Source organism: Puma concolor, chromosome B2 (genome assembly GCF_028749965.1).
Source record: "Puma concolor isolate L17-30 chromosome B2, mPumCon1.1.hap2, whole genome shotgun sequence".
NCBI lineage: Eukaryota > Metazoa > Chordata > Mammalia > Carnivora > Felidae > Puma > Puma concolor.
In genome coordinates, this window is record NC_141671.1 from 38,145,356 (window position 1) to 38,168,673 (window position 23,318).

Sequence of the window (23,318 nt, forward strand, 5' to 3'; positions counted from 1 at the left end):
TTCTGTGATTCTAAGTATGAAAATAAATAGAGGCATGGTGGGGAAAATACCTTACTTTTACTTTCCCTGTGAGACTTTCATATCGAGCGTTCTCAGAAAAACAGGAAAACTTGTAAGGAAAAAAAATAGAATAACTTTTAAGCAAATGAAATATTCGTATCAGGGCCAGAAGAAGCAGGAATCTGGCAATGACTGATTATATGTTACTTCAAAGAGGTCAAAGGACTCCCACATACATTCTCAGTTGTTTTCTCATGGCAAGTTGCTGAGATAGAGCAGCTGGGGTTATCTCTGTTTTGGCCAGAAAACTCCAATGAAAAATATAATCAAGAAACATGATGATTTAAGTTCTGCTATTGCATGTAGGTGGTACAATAAAATAATTAGTGGCCAGACAGTCAAGAGAGTTATTATTTGAACTTGTAATACGATGATCTTGAGACCTTGCGTTTCTTTTTTTCTTTTAAAAAAGAATTTTTTTTTTAATGGTTATTTATTTTTGAGAGACAGAGACAGAGTGCAAGTTGGGGAGGGGCAGAGAGAGAGGGAGACACAGAATCTGAAGCAGGCTCCGGGCTCTGAGCTGTCAGCACAGAGACTGATTCAGGGCTCAAACTCACAAACTGTGAGATCGTGACCTGAGCTGAAGTTGGACGTTAAACTGACTGAGCCACCCAGGCACCCCTTTCTTTTTCTTCTTTTTCTTTTTCTTTTTCTTTTTCTTTTTCTTTTTCTTTTTCTTTTTCTTTTTCTTTTTCTTTTTCTTTTTCTCTTTCTCTTTCTCTTTCTCTTTCTCTTTTTCTTTTGCTTCTTCTTCTTCTTCTTCTTCTTCTTCTTCTTCTTCTCCTTCTTCTTCTTCTTCTTCTTCTTCTTCTTCTTCTCCTTCTTCTCCTTCTTCTCCTTCTCCTTCTTTTCCTCCTCCTCTGTCTTCCTCTTCCTCTTCTTTTGACAGAGAGAGTGAGAGTGAGAGCGAGCATGAGGGAGGGGCAGAGAGAGGGGGAAGGAAAATCTTAAGCAGGCTCCACGTCCAGTGTGGAGCCCAACACGGGGCTCAGTCTCATGACTGTGAGATCATGACCTGAGCCAAAATCAAAAGTCAGATAATTAACTGACTGAGCCACCCAGGTGCACCTTGAGTATTGGTTTTTTGGCCACAAAATGACTATGATTTCTAGGTTGAAACTCAAAAATTCATTATTTTACAAGGCACTTAATTTATAATTGAAAATGTCATGACATATTCTTTGATCTCCCTCTGAAGGACATTTGCATATCTGCCATTAAGGAAAAGGATATTGAAGCCAAGCTGACTCAGGTGATTGAAAACTGGACCAACCAGAACCTGAGTTTTGCCGCATTTAAGGGAAAGGGAGAGCTCCTTCTCAAAGGCACTGAATCAGGAGAAATTATCACCTTGATGGAGGATAGTTTAATGGTCTTAGGTTCCTTACTAAGCAACAGGTAATTTTATACTTTGGCGGGGGGGGGGGGGGGGGAAGGTTTTAATTTGGTTTTTGGAATTATATAATACTAGGTGAAAGCCCAGTTTTACAGCTGGGGCATAATATAAGATTCTGACCTAAAGTGCTCACTGTTGTCTGTTCTCACACAAGCTACCTGTTTTCCCTACCAATCATGGCCTCTGTCTCTTCTTTATGGTACTCATCTCTCCTTCCTATTTTCCTGGTGGGCCCCATCATAATTACTTTCCCCCAAATAGGCAGCTTATCTCCTGAACATTTTGGCTCCCCACCATGATGATGTATTTTATTTTCTTTCTCTTTCATTCCTCCAATCTGTCATCTTTGGCCTCCTTGGCTAGCCCTGCTCAAGTGTTCATCCAGTGGCCCAGGAGAAGTATCCTGGCAACACATTAAAGAACTGTTATCACTAGGGGCTTGTTACTTAAACACTTTATGCATCTTTTATCGTGAAAAGTGTCTCTTTATGTGCTGGGTTTACTGTGCCCTAAATGAAACAACCTGTCCATCTTTGGACTACTGTACCAGCTGGAAGGTGACTATGACCTTAAGTGCAGCTTTAGAAAATGGGACTCAGTCAGACTAAGTATACTGTCAGGTCTTAATCTGGGCATTAGCAACCTTTAATCCCCTAGCTGACTATGCAGTAATTCTCAACTGTTCTTCGCCATAATACTTCTAAGAAATATGCCACAACTTTGTCATTAGCAGAGGTCAGTGTCTAGGGTACATGGGAATTCCAACACCCCTTGTCCAGGTTGAGATCACTGGTTAATGAATGACATCCCGCATGACTTCTGGCCCCAAAGTCTGTCTTGTATTTGGATAAAGTACTTAATTTCAAAGCTCCTAGTTCTAGGAGTTTCGTGTTGACTTGCTATGGTTAAGATCCTACTTATGTCTTCTGCTCTCAGGGAATATGAATAATCCTGGCACAGGTGACCATGGGATATTCAGTGGTTTCTGGACTTCATGGGATACTATGTCCACATGGATCACTGTTAATTTTGCCATCCTAATTTCCTAAATGACTTCTTTCTTAGTTATTTTTTAAATGTGCTATTTATTTTTGGGGGGCGGGAGAGAGGGGGGCAGAGAGGGAAGGTGACAGAGGATCCCAAGTAGGCTCTGCAGTGATAGCAGAGAGCCTGATGTGGGGCTTGAACTCACAAACCGTGAGATCATGACCTGAGCCAAAGTTGGACGCTTAACTGACTGAGCCACCCAGGCACCCCCACTAAAGGATGACTGGAGTCATGTGGCTGTGGAGTCATGTGAATAGTGTCTGTGGCCAAAGAATTCAGGATTTGAGGCCTTTCTTAATTTCATTCTTAACTTGCATTTAGCTTGATCAGTATAATATTTATAGCACTAATAAAATCAATGTTGAGGCAGTGGCTACTGGGTCTCTAGGGTGACCTGGAAGTGACCTCAGAAAGAAATTGTATATTCCATGGGTGAGACTTAACTCCAGATATTGCCTGGATTGTGACACTTTCCTACTGGATTCCTGATTGGTCTATGGCACTCCCTATTGGTCTTGACAGGTTCCACCATGCAGAGTTGTGCAATGCAAGGGCCTGGCCATAGGACCGAAACTGGTTATGCTAGATTTTATTTCAAGTCTCCCATTTTCATGTTGGAAGTTACATGAAATATAACCATCAAATATGACTCTTTTTTTTCCCTCTGTGCAGGACCATTTTGGGCCTCAAATATCTAGTTGCTTCAACCCCTTGAAGTACCCATCCATACCATCTTGGTCTGCATGTTTTAATTTTGAAGATTGCTTTTAGCATATTGACTGCCTTTCAGCTCCAGAACAATGGTCAGACAGACAGTAAATGGGTGTTGATAAAAATGCCTGTTACTATCTGAATAGCTCACCTTGGGGCAATTTTTGTGCAACTCACTTTATACCTCCATGTATAACATAGACTTCTAGAGAAGTTATGGGTTGCACTCATGCATCAGACCCCATTCAGACCCAGAAGACCCGCTTCAGACCCAGAAGAACCCCCTTCTGTATGTGAGCAACCTGTCCTGGATCAAGACAAGTTTTAAGAACCTTGTATTGACAATCACCAGAAAATGCCACTATGCCACATCGAAACCACTTGTCATTGCCACAAACTAAAATTGGCTTCTTAATCCAACTGTAGGCAGTTGGGTCCTTACCCAGTATCTTCCCATCACTTCTTGCATGACATCCATTGTGTTTCTTGTCTTTTTTGGTTGTGCCCAGATTTCTGGACACCTTGAATTCTCATGAATCCTTCATCTAGCCCTGATGTTGAGAAAGCAGGAAGCATGCTATTTGGGGGCAGCTATTCTAGATCTCTAATACCATACAATCTAGGCCCAGTGCCTTCGGGAAACCAGCAGTCTTTGGATGAGAAGAGCAACATCTGTAAATGGACATCAACCCTCAATCTTGACATTGGCCTTGTGGTACTAGTTTCATGGACCAGTAACAGTGCCCTAAGTGTTATTCTCACAGGCCATGCTTACTTCGATTTGGTTCACCAAAGTCTTGTAAAAACACCTTATTCCTTGCCTTCCCTTTACTCCCAGAAACAACAAGCACAGTTCCTTTGCTGGACCTCTGTCACAAAACTCGGTCCATTTTCCTAGTCTATGACTAATATGTGGAAACAAGTAAAATCACTATAATTATATGAGTTTTACTCCTAGAAAAGCAAATATCTCATTAGCTGTGTGAAAATTATTAGGAACTGCCTTTTAAGGAAAAAAAAATGTTCATTTCCAAACGAATGTTTCTCCTGTAACTTTGTTAGGCCATGTTATTTTCTGAATCATGTATCCTTAAAATATAGTGTTTTTTCCATTTTCACTTTTTAGATATAATGCTCCATTTAAAAAAACCATCCAGAATTGGGTGTATAAATTGTCCACTTCCTCAGATATAATTGAAGAGTGGCTAGTAGTCCAGAACCTTTGGGTTTATCTTGAAGCTGTCTTTGTGGGTGGAGATATTGCCAAACAGCTACCTCAGGTAAATATGGTTTTTGTAGGGTGGGAATGCAAACTGGTGCAGCCGCTCTGGAAAACAGTGTGGAGGTTCCTCAAAAAATTAAAAATAGACCTACCCTATGACCCAGCAGTAGCACTGCTAGGAATTTACCCAAGGGATACAGGAGTACTGATGCATAGGGGCACTTGTACCCCAATGTTTATAGCAGCACTCTCAACAATAGCCAAATTATGGAAAGAGCCTAAATGTCCGTCAACTGATGAATGGATAAAGAAATTGTGGTTTATATACACAATGGAGTACTACGTGGCAATGAGAAAGAATGAAATATGGCCCTTTGTAGCAACGTGGATGGAACTGGAGAGTGTTATGCTAAGTGAAATAACCATACAGAGAAAGACAGATACCATATGTGTTCACTCTTATGTGGATCCTGAGAAATTTAACAGGAACCCATGGGGGAGGGGAAGGGAAAAAAAAAAAAAAAAGAGGTTAGAGTGGAAGAGAGCCAAAACGTAAGAGACTCTTAAAAACTGAGAACAAACTGAGGGTTGATGGGGGTGGGAGGGAGGGGAGGGTGGGTGATGGGTATTGAGGAGGGCACCTTTTGGGATGAGCACTGGGTGTTGTATGGAACCCAATTTGACAATAAATTTCATATATTAAAAAAAATATATATATATGGTTTTGTAACTACTGATAGAATGATTTGTGTTGTGTGTATGTCTCTGGAGAAGTCTTTATAAAGCCATATGGTCCTGTCTTGATTTATTTATTCATTTATTTATCAATTTTTTAACGTTTATTTAGTTTTGAGAGAGAGAGAGAGAAAGAAGGGAGTGGGGGAGGGGCAGAGAGAGAGGGAGACACAGAATTGAAAACAGGCTCCAGTCTCCCAGCTGTCAGCCCGAGCCCGACACAGGGCTCAAACTCATTAACTGTGAGATCATGACCTGAGCTGAAGTAGGCCACTTAACCGACTGAGCCACCCAGGTGCCACCTTATTAAAACCTTATCTAAACAGGGGTTGGCAATCTGTGGTCCACTCACCTGTTTGTAGAAATAAGTTTCATTGGAACACAGCCATATCTATTCATTTATGTTCTGTCTGTGGCTGCTGTAGCATTGCAACAGGAGAGTTCAGTAGTTGTAACAGACTATATGGCCTGCAAAGTAAAATATTTACTGTCTGGCCCCTTTACAAAATAAATTTTCAAAATGTGCTGATTTTTTATTTACATTAAAAGAAAAAAAGAAAATCACTTATTTTCAAATCCCCAGGTTATCTGAGGATATCAGGTACCTTCAATATGGTACTACTACATTTAATTTTTTTTAATGTTTATTTATTTTTGAGAGAAAGAAAGAGAGGGAGAGAGAGCAGGAGAGGAAGAGAGAAAGAGGGAGACAGAATCCCAAGCAGACTCCATGCTGTCAGCACCGAGCCTCATGTAGGGCTCAAACCCACAAACTGTGAGATCATCACCTGAGCTGAAACCAAGAATTTAACTGACTTAGCCACCCAGGCACCCCTCAAATATGGTACTGTTGGATTATAGTAGTTCATCTCCTCTAAGAGGTGACTTTATAGTATTCCTCTGAGAGTAGAATTAAAATTAATCTGTATTGCATAAACACAAATTAACTATCATTAAGTTGACTAATGGTAGATCAGACACATACCACGGGGCAAGGAAATTTAGCTTTCTGAGCCCTTAACAAAATCTTTAAAACAGCTTTACTCTGCAGCCTTTGAAATAAGTAAACTTATTAATAGATTTATTCTATGAAGGTAGAATCCCTCTTATAAAATTAAGCCTGCTCTTCCTAAATTTCCATAACTATAGGCTCTATATAAATTAAAAATCAAGGTTAAAAGGGTTTCAAAAATAGCTCATTTCTCATTGTAACATTGTTTTAAACATAATTCTTTTCTTTCTTAACCAGAAAGTTGCAGTGTTTTAAAAGATACCTTTAAAAGTTTTTAAAAAGGCAAGATTATGCCATTCCTAGAGGCGTTTTTGCAATTGAATGCAAAGCTTAATATCATCCATAGTAAATAGAAAAATTTCATTAGCAAAAATGTAAATGAAGCTTTGTTTTGGGTTTTTACTTTCTTTTTTTCTGCCCCCCCCCCTCCCCCGGGTCCTTTTGAGCTGTAATTATTCAAAAGATCTTGAGATCAAGTTATTGTCATGCTTCTTCAGTTTGCTCATCAAACCAAGCACCTGGGGTGCTGGAAGACTAGATTTGAGCTTTAAGTCGATAGCTCTGTAAATTAATCGTGTGGCATTTTGAAAATGTATTAAATGTAAGAAAACAAATAAGTGATAAGCCCCATTGTGACAAAGCAGTATTTCAATAAGCAGTTTTATGACTCTGGGTTTTTGTTTTTCAGAATTAATTGAGGTGGAAAAAAAAATGCTCCTTTAAATTATGTAGACTGAGGACTAATAGAAGCGGGTCTGAGGAACTAGAGGCTATTCCAAAGCGAAGACTTTGCATTTATTCAAATGCTCATTTTCACTGACTGTTTTTAGGAAGCCAAGCGTTTTCAGAATATTGACAAGTCATGGATAAAGATAATGCAGCGAGCTCATGAGAACCCCAATGTGATCAGTTGCTGTGTTGGAGATGAAACCATGGGGCAACTTTTACCTCATTTGCACGAACAGTTGGAAGTATGTCAGAAGTCACTCACGGGGTAAGAACCACAGTTTTAAGTTTCCTATCATTTTATATGTGATGGCATTTTATCCCAAACAAGTAAATAAAACTGACGGCATTTCTGGTTTGGTAGGGATGGCTGAAGTGGCTGCAGGAATTTAACATAGCCTTAATTTTTCTGCAAAACAAGACACCATCAATTTGGGGGTCCATGAGTTAAGGCATTGGATTAGTTTTATAGGGCTGCTGTGACAAATGCCCACCAACTGGGCGTTAAAACATCACACATCTATTTTCTCACATTTCGGGAGGCAAGAAATCTGAAATCAGTGTCAGCCAGCACCTTCTGAAGGTGCTGAGGGAGAATGTTTCCTTGCCTCTTGGAGCTTCTGGTGCCTCTAGGAGTTCCTTGGCTTGCAGCCACATGACTCAAACCTCTCTGCCTTCCCCTCTTTTTCCTGTGTGTGTCTTATGAGGACTCTTGTAATTGGATTTAGGACTCCTGTGGATAATCCACGATTGTCTCTTCTTGAAATGCTTAACTTCAATACATCTACAAAGACCCTTTTTCCAAATGAGGCCACATCCACTGGTTCCAGGGAATAGGATGTGGGCCTGTCTTCTGAGGATCTGCCATTCAACCCACTACAGTCATGGAATATAGATGTGCACGAAGAGAACCAGACAAATTTACAGATAATTTCCTTAAAGAACAGTTCATTCTCAATTTCTGCTTGAAATAGAGTTGTAGTGTATCTTAGTTTCTCCAAGTTTATGCCCCTGTCCTGACTTCATGGTTAGTTGTTCCCCCTTTAACTCTTCCAGTGTCCAGGTTTGGAGATAATCATGTGTTCATCATGGGTTTGAACCATGAAGTTCGCGATACTCCTAGAAAGGTCACAGGAGGGCTCTTGAGGAAGAAGACCGTAGGTCTTGCTCTGAATCCCTGTCTTGCTTTCCCAAGTGCCACTCATGACAGACCATGGACTTTGGTTCTAACCAAACATTTCAGAGGCAAATGGGAAATGACTATAGATGCTTGCTGTTATCTTACTGAAGATGTTAGGGATTGTGTCTTGGCTAAAAACCCAAAAATTATTAATTCAGGAAAAGCCATTTGGTAACATGACTTTATTTACAGGTATTTGGAGAAGAAGAGATTACTGTTTCCAAGATTCTTCTTTGTGTCCGATCCAGTTCTTCTGGAAATTCTGGGACAAGCCAGTGATTCCCACACCATACAGGTATAATCTGAATATCTATTACCTAAATTGCTTTTTTACACAGCATACATAATTAATAATAAAAATGAAGTTAGAAATTTAATAGCACAGGGAGGAGAGAAAGATTATGTTAAGTATTAAATGTCCTAGTTTCTGTGTGTTCTGAACTCATCAACCTGAAGCAAGAGTCACTGATTATGCAACTCACCAGCTGAGTGACCTTAGCCAGCTTCTTAATTTTCCTGTGCCTCAGTTTCCTCATCTGTAAAATAGGGATATTAATGGTTTCCGCTTCATAGGATTGTCATTAGGATTACATGAGATCACGCACTGGAATGTAGCTGACACACAGTATGTGCTCACTAAATGTAATTCATTTTTGTATTGTAGTCTAAATATTCTCAGATCAAGTAGGGATTGTGGTTTGGCATTGTCCATATCCAAGTGCTTCTCAAGTGCTTTTAGCCATTTCCAAGGGCAGTTACTTCCAGGAGGCAGAGAGAAACTACGAAAAACCGGATATGAGAGGCACTGAAACACCCCTATCCCAGAGCCTTGCCGAGTTTGGCAATCTGGGAGGCCACTACTAGGGACTTCCTTGGTGGTTTCTAGGGAGCTGTGGGGATGAGAAGAGAAAGGAGGGAAGTAAAAGCTGTGGAAGGCAGAGGGAGAGCCAAGAGACAGGCAGGACAGAGCTGTCTGTGGGAGGGAAGGAGGCGGGGACCACATGGTTCAGTCTCCATGTGGAGGAAGGTCACAGTCTTAGTCCAACCAGCCTAGTGGAACAAGGGCATTTGCAGGAAACATGCTGTAGGGCTGGATTTTTAAAAGTGGGTCTCGAAGTCAATCAGCCGCCAAAGCCGTGTTGTGTGTGTTTGTTTCTGTCTTTGTTGGCACAATGAAGTGAATTCTTAATCTCTTACAAAGAAAACACATATTAAGGTTTTTAAAAACATCTCAGTGGCTTTTGTGTTTAGCCTCACGTGTGTTGTTCTGGCTCTGTCTTGTGCTCCTTACAGCCACATCTCCCTGCAGTATCCGACAACATAAATGAGGTGACATTTCATGCAAAAGACTACGATCGTATCCTGGCCGTCATATCAAGAGAAGGAGAAAAAATTATGGTAATTTAACTTGGGTTAAAGTTTTCTTACTAGGATTTCTTTAAAAATGTAGGTCAAGGAGATTGCAATTCTCCTGTGAAAAACAGAGAGTGGGGGAGGGGTGGGCCTGGGTTCTAGTTCTCTCGCCCTGGCTTGGTTGCAAACAAGTCTGGGTAAGTCACTGACTTCTCTGAGACTTGTTCTATCATTAATTATTAATTTTGTATTAAAAAACCAATTTTTTTAAATGTTTATTTATTTTTGAGAGAGATAGAGACAGAATGCAAGTGGGTTGGGGCAGAGAGAGGGAGGCACAGAATCTGAAGCAGGCTCCAGGGCTCCGAGCTGTCAGCACAGAGCCTGACGCGGGGCTCGAACTCATGAGCTGTGAGATCATGACCTGAGCCGAAGTCGGACGCTCCACGGACTGAGCCACCCAGGCGCCCCTAATTTTGTATTTTAGAGAGACAGCGTGAGTGGGGGAGAGGGGCAGAGGGAGAGAGAAAGAATCCTAAGCAGGTTCCACACTCAGCATGGAGCCTGATGTGGGGCTCGATCCCACAACCCTGGGATCATGATCTGAGCCAAAATCAAGAATCTGATGCTCAACCGACTGAGTCACCCAGGCACCCCTACAATGAAAACTTTAGACCAGACCATTTTTTTCCACCTGCAGTATTAGTTGGTTTTTCTCATGTCTTAAATATTTTGTGTAAAATTATTTGCTTTGTGTTGAGGTACTGTGATTTATCAAGTGAAGTTGATAAATCACTATCGTTACATTGGTAACAATAGGAAATTATTATCAATTTGTAATATATCTGTAATGTGTCTTTTTAGTTGGATAATCCTGTTATGGCCAAAGGTCCTGTAGAGATTTGGCTTATGGATTTGTTAAAAATGCAGATGTCGTCACTGCATAATATAATCAGGTCTGCATTCTACCAAATCAGCGATTCAGGATTTCAACTCTTACCTTTTCTCAATCACTTTCCAGCACAGGTGAGAATATATAATGTTTACATAATGGAAATAAGGGGGAAAGATACACAGGAAGCAGTTGGCCTTGATGGTGTAGCAGCTGTTGGTAGCTTTGAACTAGCTGGGGAGGCCTTCCCACCCCCAACTGCCAACCACCTGCTTGTCCACCTACATTATTCTAGGCCATCTCATCCCATTCGCTGGAAGAGGATTTGCCACTGTTCTTTGATCACTAAGGATAACACTAAAACTAAACTCACAAATGGAAAATTTCATCTCCTATACAAAGCACACACATCTGTACATAAAAGACACCTATCTATACCCATCTGTGTATGGATTTGGTGGCATATTTTCCATGTAGCTATGTATGGATAGATATAGATACGGATATAGTTAGAAATATGGATATAGATAAGAACTAGCATATCTTGTCCTGAAACAAAATCCATCTTGCATTTTTTTTTTTCTCCCTTCCAGTGATTACAAATTGTCATAATCTGTTAAAGGAGGCCTTGTCATGCAGCTAGCTTCCTAACAGGAGCGGACCTTCAAGAGGCTGGCGTTTGAGCAGGTGTTCTCTTGAACATCTCTCATGTCCAGTGGCTTTTAGGAATGCACCCTACTGTGCCACGTGTTATTAACTGAATACAGAAAAGGAAAAGCCAACAGTTTCATTCAGATTTCAGCCAAAATAAACGAAAAGTGATGCTTTGTGATCTGGGTCAGAGAGAGTGTGGGATAGGAAGCAAGAGATATCCAAGGAAAATACACACAGTTTTGACCCTAACTATACTTCTCCAACCGCTCCTCGCGGCCGACCTCCAAGTCCCGACTTAATGCACACACAGAGGAGAGGGCTGAAATGATAGGAAATTATTTATTCAAATGACACAAGTACGGCTATAGAACAACCTTTACTGGAGAGAATATGTTGATATTGTATTTAATATTTTTGTATCGTGCAGTATCCTTGGCAAATTTTATATTCTTATCAGCTTTATTAGCTTTGTGATGAAGCTTTATAAAATACTTTATTTGATAAAGTGAGAAAGATAGCCCCTTAGACCAAATCGGCACGCTTTCTCTCTCCCAGGAAAGCTTGTATAATCTGAAGGAGAGACTCAGTCTAGATTAGACAGAGAAGCTAGCACCATGTGGAAAACTGAAAGCGAGGTCAGAGTGGGAGTGATGTTGAACAGGATACAGCAGGAAAGTTGACTAGCTCTAAAAGGTGACATTTTAAACAATTTTAGGTTAAAATCTTAACGTAATGGGCAAATTTCAGTTATTTGGAAAAAATGCTTTCAAGAGTAATGAAGATATATATTCACCCAATGTATATTCTACCCATAATATTTATTCAATATATACATTGCTTGTTTCTACCAGCTGCAAACGATGACTTCATATTTTAGTGTATTCCCTTCTAGCAGTTTTAACGTGCTTCTGACAGGCAGCGAGTGACGTTGAGGAGAATGAGCATTCTTGTTTTGTTTTTATTTTAATGAGACATCCTCCAGTTTTCACCATGAAATCTTCTGCCTTCTTAAACTGAGTACACACTATAATTTAAACTTTTCTAGGTGACTCAGGATAGTCATTTTAAAGATTAGTTTTTAGAATCTACCACTAAGCAGTGATTTCTCAGAGATTGCGGGTCTGTGTCTTTAAATCTCACAGCCTTACACTGTGGGTTTTTGGTTTGTTTTTTGCTTTTCCTGTCTCATGCCGTCTTCTGCTGCTGCCAGAGTCAGAACTGTCTTGTTGCTGGGAACTTCCTGACATGGGGTATTTCCTCTACGTCGGGTTGCTCACCCCCCCCCCGGGGGGGCCTTCATTTATCTTTACCTGCAGACCGCAGGGTTGGCCGCTGCTTTTGGCAGAAAGCATTTTGAAGTCTTGAGGAGGCGGGGGGATAAGGAAAGGGTTTTATTCCTGCCTTACCCACACTGAATGCCATGCCCAACAGTGTCCACATGCCGCTCACTCTGCTCCCAGTCCTCCGCCAGATGTGGGGTTCCCTTTGGTCCAAATGATCTCGGATCTGTGGCTTGACTCTGCAGATGAACAAAAGCTCCTAAAGGGACACCTGTTGCAGCAAGGAGGGCATGTTTGTTTTGACAATTTTACACCTTTCCTGGGGTGGAGATTGTAGGCAAGGTGATAGTCACAATTTTCTTATGCCCTCATCAGGAGAAAAAGAATAAACTTCCCCCCTTCTCATTCTCTCTCTCTCTCCCTTAGATAAATATATATAGAAAGAAGTCAATTTAGGTAAAGTTATAGATGATAGATCAGGAAAGAAAGAAAGAAAGAAAGAAAGAAAGAAAGAAAGAAAGAGAAAGAGAAAGAAAGAAAGAAAGAGAAAGAAAGAAAGAAAGAAAGAAAGAGAAAGAGAAAGAAAGAAAGAGAAAGAAAGAAAGAAAGAGAAAGAAAGAAAGAAAGAAAGAAAGAAAGAAAGAGAAAGAAAGAAAGAAAGAGAAAGAAAGAAAGAAAGAGAAAGAAAGAAAGAAAGAAAGAAAGAAAGAAAGAAAGAGAAAGAAAGAAAGAAAGAAAGAAAGAAAGAAAGAAAGAAAGAAAGAAAGAAAGAAAGATTAGATAGATTAGATAGATCAGGAAAGGAGAGAGTCAGCATACCGTTTCTAGAAATTGCAAAGAGACCTTTGGGAAACCCTGCTAAAGAAAAATACACAACAACAAGTCTAGAAATTCTGTTTGCTTTTCTTGAGAAAGAAAAATGATCATAGGAGCTATTGGGTGGTCTTGGGCCCTCTATAGAAAAATTTGCTAAGCATCCTTCATAAACATATACAGCTTCATATATGGTAGCCATTGTTTTAATTATTACTTATCTCACTGCATTAAAATAATTAAATATCAATAGTTGGAACTTGGAGTGTTTATTTCTCCCCTTTTGGGAGTGGAGAAATGCATGTCTCTTTTTAGTTTAAAATGAGTAAAACCTCGTTTGCCTTCCTATGGACAACTGACCACCAAATTTTATTGCAGATGTGCTTTGAATATTTGGCAAATTTACTTATTATTTTTCCTCTGGATGCATAGGTGGGGCTTCTGGGAATTCAGATGTTGTGGACACATGATTCAGAAGAGGCTTTACATAATGCAAAAGATGACAGGAAAATCATGCAGGTGACCAATCAGAAATTTTTGGATATTCTGAATATTCTCATCAGTCAGACAACACATGACCTAAGCAAGTTTGACAGAGTGAAGTTTGAAACTCTGATAACCATCCATGTGCACCAGAGAGATATTTTTGATGACTTGGTAAAGTATCTTTGTTTTTTAAAGTGATTCAGTGTACTAATTAATAGTTCAGTGCTCCTAATAATGAATAATTAGTATTATATATATTCCCTAACTTGTGTGAACTTTCCATCTACTTGGTCTTTTTCCACAACTGTCTTTCTATATACCATGTCTACAAATATGTATATTTGTGGTTTAAACAACCTTATGTGTATACTCACATTTGGCATTGTGAAAGTCTGGAACCAACTGATGTGAGGTGAACTAACTACTCGCGTTCTGTTACACCAAATAACCAGGGGCATGATACAATTTAGGTAGGATTGGTCATGAATCATTTGCTCCATTAAGAAAGAAGTCTTGATCAAAGAGAATCAAGCTTCAGAAAAGTTTCATGGATATTTGTCTGATTAACAGTGTCCCACAGGGCATCATGGGCTTGATGTGGACAAGGTTCTGTAGGGTAAGAGTAGGTGGGGTGGTATTTGAATTCCCTTCAGAAACAGGACTCTAACCAGCGGCCTTGAACGAGACAAAGTTCTCCGAAAGCAGTGGTTATCATTGTAGGGTAGGGGCCTACGTGCCACCATTTGATATACCGCCATTTGACTATCTTTGTCTTTAACTACTGTTGCTTTATTTGATTTGATTTGATTCATCTTAAAGGTATCTCTTTTCTTCACCAGAGACGTGTAATTCATGCAACTTGGGGTTCTTTTTTACACAATATGATCACAGACTACTTGTTTCAAGCTTGTGTCAAAAGTTCTGATCAGATAGGTGATATTTATGGAAGGCTGAGAAGGACATGCAGTCCGTTTATTCCCCTGGAATCTAGACCCTCGCTTCTCAAAAGTATTATATACCAACCAGTTGCATTAGCATCTCCTGTGAGCTGGTTAGAAAAGCAGAATCTCCAGTCCCCTCCCCCGCCCCACCCTCTACTTAATCAGAATCTGCATTTCAAAATTCTCAGGTGATTGATATGCATGTTAAAGTTGACCAAACACTGCTCTAGGGTTTGTCTCTGGATCTTCCAGTCAATCTAATCATCAGAGAGCTGCATACTCAGACCATATTTCTTTGGCCTTCTACAGATTTGCTTTCACCAAATTGCAGTTACTGTCACACTTTGACTTTGTTTATTTGAAGTCCACCTCAAGAACTCCTATGGAATCCATTACTGTATCTGCTAAAGGCGTGCCATTTAGGGTGTTGTCTGTACATCCCTCGCGGACTCTTAAAGCTGAAATCCCATGGAAGAAATTTCTTTTAAATTTAAGTGCTGAGCAAAGTTTTACTTTACATGCAGAATGGAGTTTTAAAAAGAAAAAAAACCCATACACAGTTAAAGCCACGAAACTGTTTTCTTTTTGTCTTAACTACTGTTGAACTCATGGTCCCTCTGCATCCCAAGTAAAATGAGATCTCATGGCCAGCATGTTTGCATTTTATTTTTCTGTGTGTGTTGCTTAGAACAGCCTGGTATATGGTAAGAACTCAACAAATAGTAGCTATTCTTTCTTCTTCATCTTCTGTTGCCTCCTCACCATCTTCATGGATTACTGAGACTAGCTAGTTAGTTGATGGCCTCTCCGTGGCTGCAGGTCCTGTGTTGGGGAGCAGAGTCCCCAGGGATGGCACTGGATCATGTCACCTGATAGTTGCAGTTTAAGGTGATGAATCCAAACTGTGATTTCTGCTGGAAGCCAGAATTCTTAGCTGCAGGGGGAAAGCAAGGTCATCACAAACAATGAAACAATGACAAAAAGCAAGACTGTTAAATAGGGTGGAGACTTGATTAGTTGGAGATCAGGTACATTGCAGGGTTGCCAAAGGTCAAGCCAAATGACCTGGAAGAGGGACCGAGTTTAAGAGCAGTGAAGGGGATCATTTGCCTCTTTTCCGTGTTGATTCTCCTGAGTGGGCAGGACCAAGTTTTCTCCAAGGTTGTCCATGGAAAATCATGAAGCACCTGAGAACGTGGTTGTGGCAGGATGTTATTCCTAAATGTGCTTCCCTGGTTTCTATCACTTGCATGTATGGCTGTGGGGAGCCCAGTACCTTGTGCCCATAGGGGTAGACTGATGATCCGGCAGGTTGGTTGGTTTGGCCACAGTGCTGGTGGAGGAAGGCACTTGTGCATATATGACTGTGTATCTTCCTGCTTAATCCCCTCAGTGGCTTCCCTTTGCCATGAGAACACTGCCCAACCCTGTTTCCATGTCCCATGAAGCCTCAACTCTTTCTCTGTCTCAAGACTCCTGGATGCCTGAGCTGTGCTGAACTTCTTTGAGTTCCTTGAACATGCAACCAGGTCTCCTGGGTCTTTGCCTAAAACATTGTGCCCTCTTTTTTAAAATTTGCTTTAATTTTATTTCCCTTGGTGATTCCTACTATTTTTCCAGGTTTTAGTTTGAATATTTCTTTCTCCAAGTATCCCTCTCAGCCTTCCCTAGACTACGTTAGGTCCTCTTGCTACATATTTCCATGAACCCTGAATTTCTTTTCATATTTTATTCCAATTATTTGTTTATCTGTTTGTCTTTTGTCTTTTTTTGATCAGCTTCAGAAGACAAGAACCATTGTCTGTCTTTGTTCACCGAGCACAGTGTCGGGCCTAAGGAGGGACTCTATAGATATATGTTAAATAAATGAACCAGTTCGTGAATGAGTGAATAAAAACTGCCTACATGCTTGTGTTTTGTGCTATTGCAATTCAGTATGTAATCTCTTTGTATTTCATGTTTTTAAGGTAAAAATGCATATCAAATCAGTTACTGATTTTGAATGGCTAAAACAGAGTAGATTTTATTTTAAGGAAGACTTGGATCAAACTGTAGTGTCTATTACAGATGTGGATTTTATTTACCAAAATGAATTTCTGGGATGCACTGATCGTCTTGTTATCACTCCATTAACAGATAGGTAGGAACTGAGTTTTTGTTATTCCATTAAAAAAATTCTTTTTAATGTTTATTTATTTTGAGAGAGAGAGAGAGAGAACATGAAGAGGGGAGGGGCAGAGAGAGAGAGGGAGAGACATAATCCCAAGCAGGCTCCACGCTGTCAGTGCCGAGCCCAGTGTGGGGCTCGAACTCATGAACTGTGAGATCATGACCAAGAGTCTGATGCCTAACTGACTGAGCCACCCAGGCGCCTCTTGTTATTCCATTTTGTAATTAAATGATGTACTTAAAATTGTTTTAAAATTGCATCTGAGAGGTGCCTGGGTGGCTTAATCTGTTGAGCATCTGACTCTTGATTTGGGCTCAGCTCATGGTCTTATATTGAGCCCCACATTGGACTCCACACTGAGTGTGGAGCCTGCCTAAGATTTTCTGTCTCTCTCTCTCTCTCTCTCTCTCTCTCTCTCTCTCTCTCTTCCTTTTCCCCTCTCTCTGACTCGTGTGCTCTCTCTAAAACAAAACAAAACAAAACAAAACAAAAAGTTGCATTTGAAATATTAACAAAAGCATATTGCTGTCAGGTTAGGTCCCTGCTAGCTCATCAAAGTCAGTCTACCAATGAAATAACCATAGCTGTTACTTAAACGTACATGTACATTAAGTTTTTGTGAAGTAAAAAAGATACAAGAATGAAAGCAAGTTAGAATGCTGACTAAGAGAGTAATGTAGTAATGAATGACAGCAAGCTGGAAGAACCTCTCTGGCACCATAAAAGAAGTCATTAGAATTGTAAAGAAGGAAGGGACCTTGGAGATGATGTAATTTGGCCTCCTGGTTTTCCAAGTGTGGAGATTGATGCCTAAAGTGAAGGTCCTTGGCCAGGTACAAATAATCAGCCAATGGCCAATCTCCTCACAGTTCTTTCTTTCCAATGTGTGACACCAGACAAAACTGGGCCTTATTCATCTCTGCATATCCTCCAACACCCAGTTCAATACGCTGTGCATAGAACATGCTCAATAAGGGGTCGCCTGGGGGGCTCAGTTGGTTAAGCATCCGACTTCGGCTCAGGTCACGATCTCACAGCTCCTGAGTTCAAGCCCGCCGTCAGGCTCTGTGCTGACAGCTAGGAGCCTGGAACCTGCTTCGGATTCTGTGTCTCCCTGTCTCTGGCCCTCCTCTGCTTGTGGGCCCACACACACACTCTCTCTCTCTCAAGAATAAATAAACATTAAAAAATTAAAAAAAAAGAAGATGCCCAATCAGTATATGTAGAATTGACTTGGGTCATAGAACAGTTAGTTCTGCGGTTACTTTAAATAAGGCTGCATGATAATGACACAGATTACATCTTTACTGTCCTCTTGATTCATCCAACCCCCTTCTATATGCCCAGTGCCCTTGTAGCATAAACTTGTCAATGTGTTTCCTCTTCCACCAAGCTCCACTCAGTTTTACTTAGATCTGGAACAAATATAACTGAAGCTGCATCATAGATACAAGTAGATTCATTATATTATTCTTTACACTTACCTAAACGAGTGAAACATTTTGTAGTAAGATGATTTATTTGCCACGGTGTGCTGGAGTTGGCTTGTACCAGCTTGTGAGAGTCAACTGTGTGCATCTCTTCCCAAGTTTGTGGGATCACATTGGTAGCTTGTCATTGGCCCTGGTGGAAGTATTTGGACCACAGAAATCAGCAAACATGAGAATCAGATTGATTTATTTTTTTCCTGGAGTTGTTCAATATCCACCAGTATAGCACTGCTTGTTTGGTCCTCTGCCTCACGATTTATCCTGACCACAGTAGAAGGAAGGCCTAAAAGTTTTTTTTTTTTTTAAGTTTATTTATTTATTTTGAGAGACAGAGAGAGAGAGAGCACACGAGTGTGGAAGGGGCAGAGAAAGGGAGAGGGAGAGAGAATCCCAAGCATCGTCAGTACAGAGCCTGATGCAAGGCTCAAACTCAGGCACCGTGAGATCATGACCTGAGCTGAAGTTGGAAGCTTAATGAACTGGGCCATCCAGGTACCCCAGGCCTGAAGATTTTAAGTCAGGGTTGAGGAGTTTAAAAAGTTTGTCTCAGGGGTGCCTGGGTAGCTCAGTCAGTTGAGTGGCCGACTCTTGATTTTGGCTCAGGTCATGATCTCACAGTTCATGGGCTCACGAGCCCCACATTGGGCTGGGCTCTGCACTGACAACATGGAGCCCACTTGGGATTCTCTCTCTCCCTCCCTTTCTCCCTTTCTGCCCCTCCCCCACTCATGCATGCACACACGCTCTTTCTGTCTCTCTCAAAATAAATAAAATAAAATAATAAAAAAGGAAAGTTTGTCCCAAGAAATGTTTTTAAAAATTTTTTTAACATTTATTTATTTTTGAGAGACAGAGGGCACAAGTGGGGGAGGGGCAGAGAGAGAAGGAGACACAGAATCCCAAGCAGGCTCCAGGCTCTGAACTGTTAGCACAGAACCCCACGAACCGTGAGATCATGTCGTGAGCTGAAGTCAGATGCTTAACTGACTGAGCTACCCAGGTGCCCCTGTCCTAAAAAATGTTTGTAATCACTGCACTACTTTTAATGGATATCAAGTACTCCAGCCTTGTTTGGTTGACTCTTTTAAGTGGGGGGCTCAAATTCTAAAATAAATAGGCCCATTCCAGTCACATTCGACTTTGACTTGTGCCTACTGTAACAATGTGTTATCCCGTAGTCATGGTGCTTTATCTGATTCACATCTGCAGGTGCTATATCACTTTAGCCCAGGCTTTGGGAATGAACATGGGAGGAGCTCCGGCAGGACCCGCGGGCACTGGCAAAACAGAAACCACGAAAGACATGGGAAGGTGTTTGGGAAAATATGTGGTTGTGTTTAACTGCTCAGATCAAATGGATTTCAGAGGGCTCGGAAGGATTTTTAAAGGTAAGTGTCAAACACAGTTAAATTACTTTTGGTGAATGTATTTTTATTGCACTTTAACATTATTTTCTGATAAAACCTAAAGTGATATTATCCCATGTAGCCGAAATTAGTATAGGTTGATGCATGTAATACTGCCATTCTTTTTTCTGGGTCAAGAATGGCTGGATATCGTCAGTTTCATACGGTTCAATACTGTTGCTGGCACTCTAGTTCATGAGTTGAATGTGTATTAGATTGTGAAAATGAAATCAATTTGTTATTGCCTGAAACAATGGTGGAGGGGATAAGATCAAGATAGCAAACCCATGACACATGCGGTTCCCCCTTCCTGCATTAGATCCTGCTGAAATGAAAGATTTCATTTAGAGCATAACTCAGAGCCGAGATTGATAAATAGACCAGTGGAATATAATAGAGAATGCAGAAATGGGCCAAGGACACTTGACGTATGGCAAAGGTGGTATTGTAAATCAGTGATGAAGGGATAGACTTTACAATGAATCATCCTGAGGCAAGAGATGATTAGTATTTAACAAAGGAAATCGGATCCCTACATATATAAAAACTGGATGCCTACACCATATATAAAAATCAGTTCTGGGAATTAAGCACCTGAATGTGGTCAGCAAAACCATATGGTTTTTAGAAGGTAATAAATGAAAATATCTTTGTTCTCAGAGAAAGGGATTTTTAATACAAAAATCACAAGCCATAAAGGAAAGATTGGTACATTGCTTACTCTAAATTAAAAACTTCTGGGGACACCTGGGTGGCTTAGTCCCTTGAGCATCCAACTTTGGCTCAGGGCATGATCTCACGGTTTGTGAGTTCAAGCCCTACATTGGGCTCTGTGCTGACAGAGCAGAGCCTGCTTTGGATCCTCTGTACCCCTCTCTCTCTTCCTCTCCCACACTCATGCTCTCCCAAAAATAAATAAAACATGCTATTTCTAGGTCATAGGGTCGTTCTATTTTTAATTTTTTGAGGAACCTCCAGAAATAAACAAACATAAATAAAACATTAAAAAATAGTGGATTAGATCTATGTGTATTTGCTTAGATAAATCTCAGAAAAATAATACTGACCAAATAAATCAAGTTTCAGGAAGATATATACAGTATTTTATAGACCTATACATGTAGATAGATACATATAAATCTTGAATACACAAAATATATAGTGTCCATGAATATATGCAAGTGAGCAGTAGTTTATTTTTAAAAGGTTTTTTAAAATGTTTATTTATTTTTGAGAGAGAGAGTGTGTGTGAGTGTGGGAGGGGCAGAGAGAGAAGGAGACACAGATTCTGAAGCAGGCTCCAGGCTCTGAGCTGTCAGCACAGAGCCTGACGCTGGGCTCGAACCCACGAACCGTGAGATCATGACCTGAGCCTAAGTCGGACGTTTAACCAATTGAACCACCCAGGCGCCCACGAGCAGTAGTTTAAAGCACACCTGGAACCACTGGCATCAAATTCAAGACAGAGGTTCCCTCTGGAGAAGGAGGGAGTGTGAATCCAAAGAACAATACATGGATGTGAACTGTGGTTCTAATATTTTATTCTTTAGAATGAAATCTGAAGCAAATTGTTAAGATTTGATAGGTAGGTGCTTGGATATACATTATATTATTCTTTATAGTTGCCTGTTAAACATTTTTGAGCCCTGAAAATCATGTCCTGATCAAAGAGAAGGGTCCTTCTGTGGATCACTCCCAGCTTGAAGGTTGGGGATGGTTTAGAGCAGCCAACAGAGCACAAGGTAAATCCTAGAGTGCCACAAAATGATAGGAGATGACAGAGAAAAAAGAAAAGGAAGTGGCTGGCTCCGGCGTTTCCTTTGCATAAATGATGTTGCACAGCTCTCTGAAGCGGGAGTCCTGTCACAGATAAACTTCGAATGGGGGCTCGTGTCAGAGAGGCAAACCGCCCACCCAGGACTGGCTGCGAGCCCCAGACCCCGAGGGGAAGCTCTCATGCCTCTCCAGTTCCTTCCTCCAAATCACCAGCAGAGGTCCTACAAACAGAGATTGGCATCTGAGATAAGGAAACATAGAGATACAAAGATACAGAGATAACATTACAAAGGTAACAAAGTCTCATAAACTATCTGAAGAAATGAGGGAGGCGCCCCAAACAGCCGAGAGACCGCTAAAGTGATTAATAGAGGAAACAGAAGAAAAGAGCAAATAAAATCATTAGCTTCAGAGGGATTCAATTAATTTATAACATACAACTGATGGAAGAAAGACAGGCTGCTATGAACAAAGTAACAGTTGGAATAACATGAAATTGAAAACGTGAATAAATTAAAAACCTCTTTTGAGTTAAACTGTCTAGCCAAGAGAATAAATACATTGAATACAAGAGAAAGAAATGGGAGGTTTGACAGAAAAGCCTAAGGGTAATAGGGATACATATAAAAGTTCCAACATCTGTATAATGGAAACGCCCAAAGGAGAGAGAAGAAAAACTGGGGCGGGAGGACAGTAATAAAAGAAACAAGAACATTTTATGCAGCTGAAGATAATGAAGGTTTTCATCCTTAAGAGATTAGATAGGAGTAATGTTCATAACACGGAAGTCTTTCTTTGTATTGAGTTTTGAAGGGAATAAATAAAAGTCCCTTTGACCGTTTTCTATCTCACCCTGCATCCCCTTGTATCTGTCATTGCAACAAGAAAGAAACAGAATAATCTGATGCAGACAGGGCATGCCTTATTTTGTCTGTTTCCCCAAACGTGGCTCCTTCAGCCTCCTTCCCCACTGAATCCGGTTTTATCATCTTCCAGCATTCCTGGGTGTGATGACGTGTCTATTCTTTCATTTTGGCAGTGCCCTGTTTTCACGATGATGTACAAATAATTAAACCCCTTTATATCACTGGAATTAAATGTGTCTTTATAAACAGCCAGATATGAAACTTTATATAAATTGTATTTCTATATAGAATTGTTTGAGAGCACTTTAAAGAAATGATTGCTACCAAGAAGGTGTATTACAAAAGAAACCTTTTGAAATTAATCCTTTTTCATATCAGGTCTTGCACAATCAGGTTCTTGGGGCTGTTTTGATGAGTTTAACAGAATAGAATTGCCTGTATTATCAGTGGCAGCCCAACAGATTTATATTGTTCTGACAGCAAGAAAAGAGAGAAAAAAACAGTTCATTTTCTCTGATGGTGATTGTGTTGATTTGAATCCAGAATTTGGAATTTTCCTAACAATGGTAAGAATGTGGTCTTTAAATGCAATTCTATTGGTTTAATTGCTTATAGACTTAAATGAAATAAAGCATATATTAATTAGTAAATCAATGACTATTCAGAGGTCATGAGCTATTCCCTCTTGTCATATGATTTTTTGAGTAGTAAAAATAACCTTGAGAGAAGATGAAATAGCAAAATGTTAATGATAATACTAGCTACTGTTTAGTGAGCACTTATTATGTGTAAGGTGCTGGGCTAAATGTTTTCTGTATTATATCAGACAGGCTAGCCACAGTAACAATCCCCAAATCTCAGTGGCTCAAAACCTCAAAGATTTATTTCTCTCTCATGTCGCATGTCTATTGTAGGTTGATGAACACACCTAACTTCAAAAGAACAGGCAAATGTAGTCCTATACCTCATTTGTATGGTGGATGTTGTAACTGAGTTATCTCAGGCTCAGAGAGATTTAAAAACCTGTTCAAGTCACGTAGCCAGTTAGAGAAAGAGGTTATTGTCTGTCTAATGTCAAAATCTAACTACTTAACCTTTG

The 23,318-nt window shown here is 40.3% G+C and overlaps 1 protein-coding gene across 5 annotated transcripts in view; it reads left to right on the forward strand.

Moving 5' to 3' along the window:
- Positions 1-23,318, forward strand: part of DNAH8 (dynein axonemal heavy chain 8) — a 347,525-nt gene that overhangs the window by 144,175 nt on the left and 180,032 nt on the right. For all 5 annotated transcript variants that reach the window (XM_086706753.1, XM_086706756.1, XM_086706755.1 and 2 more), the window contains 10 exons: positions 1,262-1,461; positions 4,344-4,497; positions 7,017-7,180; positions 8,285-8,387; positions 9,386-9,490; positions 10,310-10,471; positions 13,517-13,741; positions 16,479-16,651; positions 19,381-19,559; positions 22,598-22,785. In XM_086706753.1, coding sequence (XP_086562879.1) covers positions 1,262-1,461; positions 4,344-4,497; positions 7,017-7,180; positions 8,285-8,387; positions 9,386-9,490; positions 10,310-10,471; positions 13,517-13,741; positions 16,479-16,651; positions 19,381-19,559; positions 22,598-22,785 — 1,653 coding nt within the window. The remainder of the gene's footprint in view (positions 1-1,261; positions 1,462-4,343; positions 4,498-7,016; positions 7,181-8,284; positions 8,388-9,385; positions 9,491-10,309; positions 10,472-13,516; positions 13,742-16,478; positions 16,652-19,380; positions 19,560-22,597; positions 22,786-23,318) is intronic.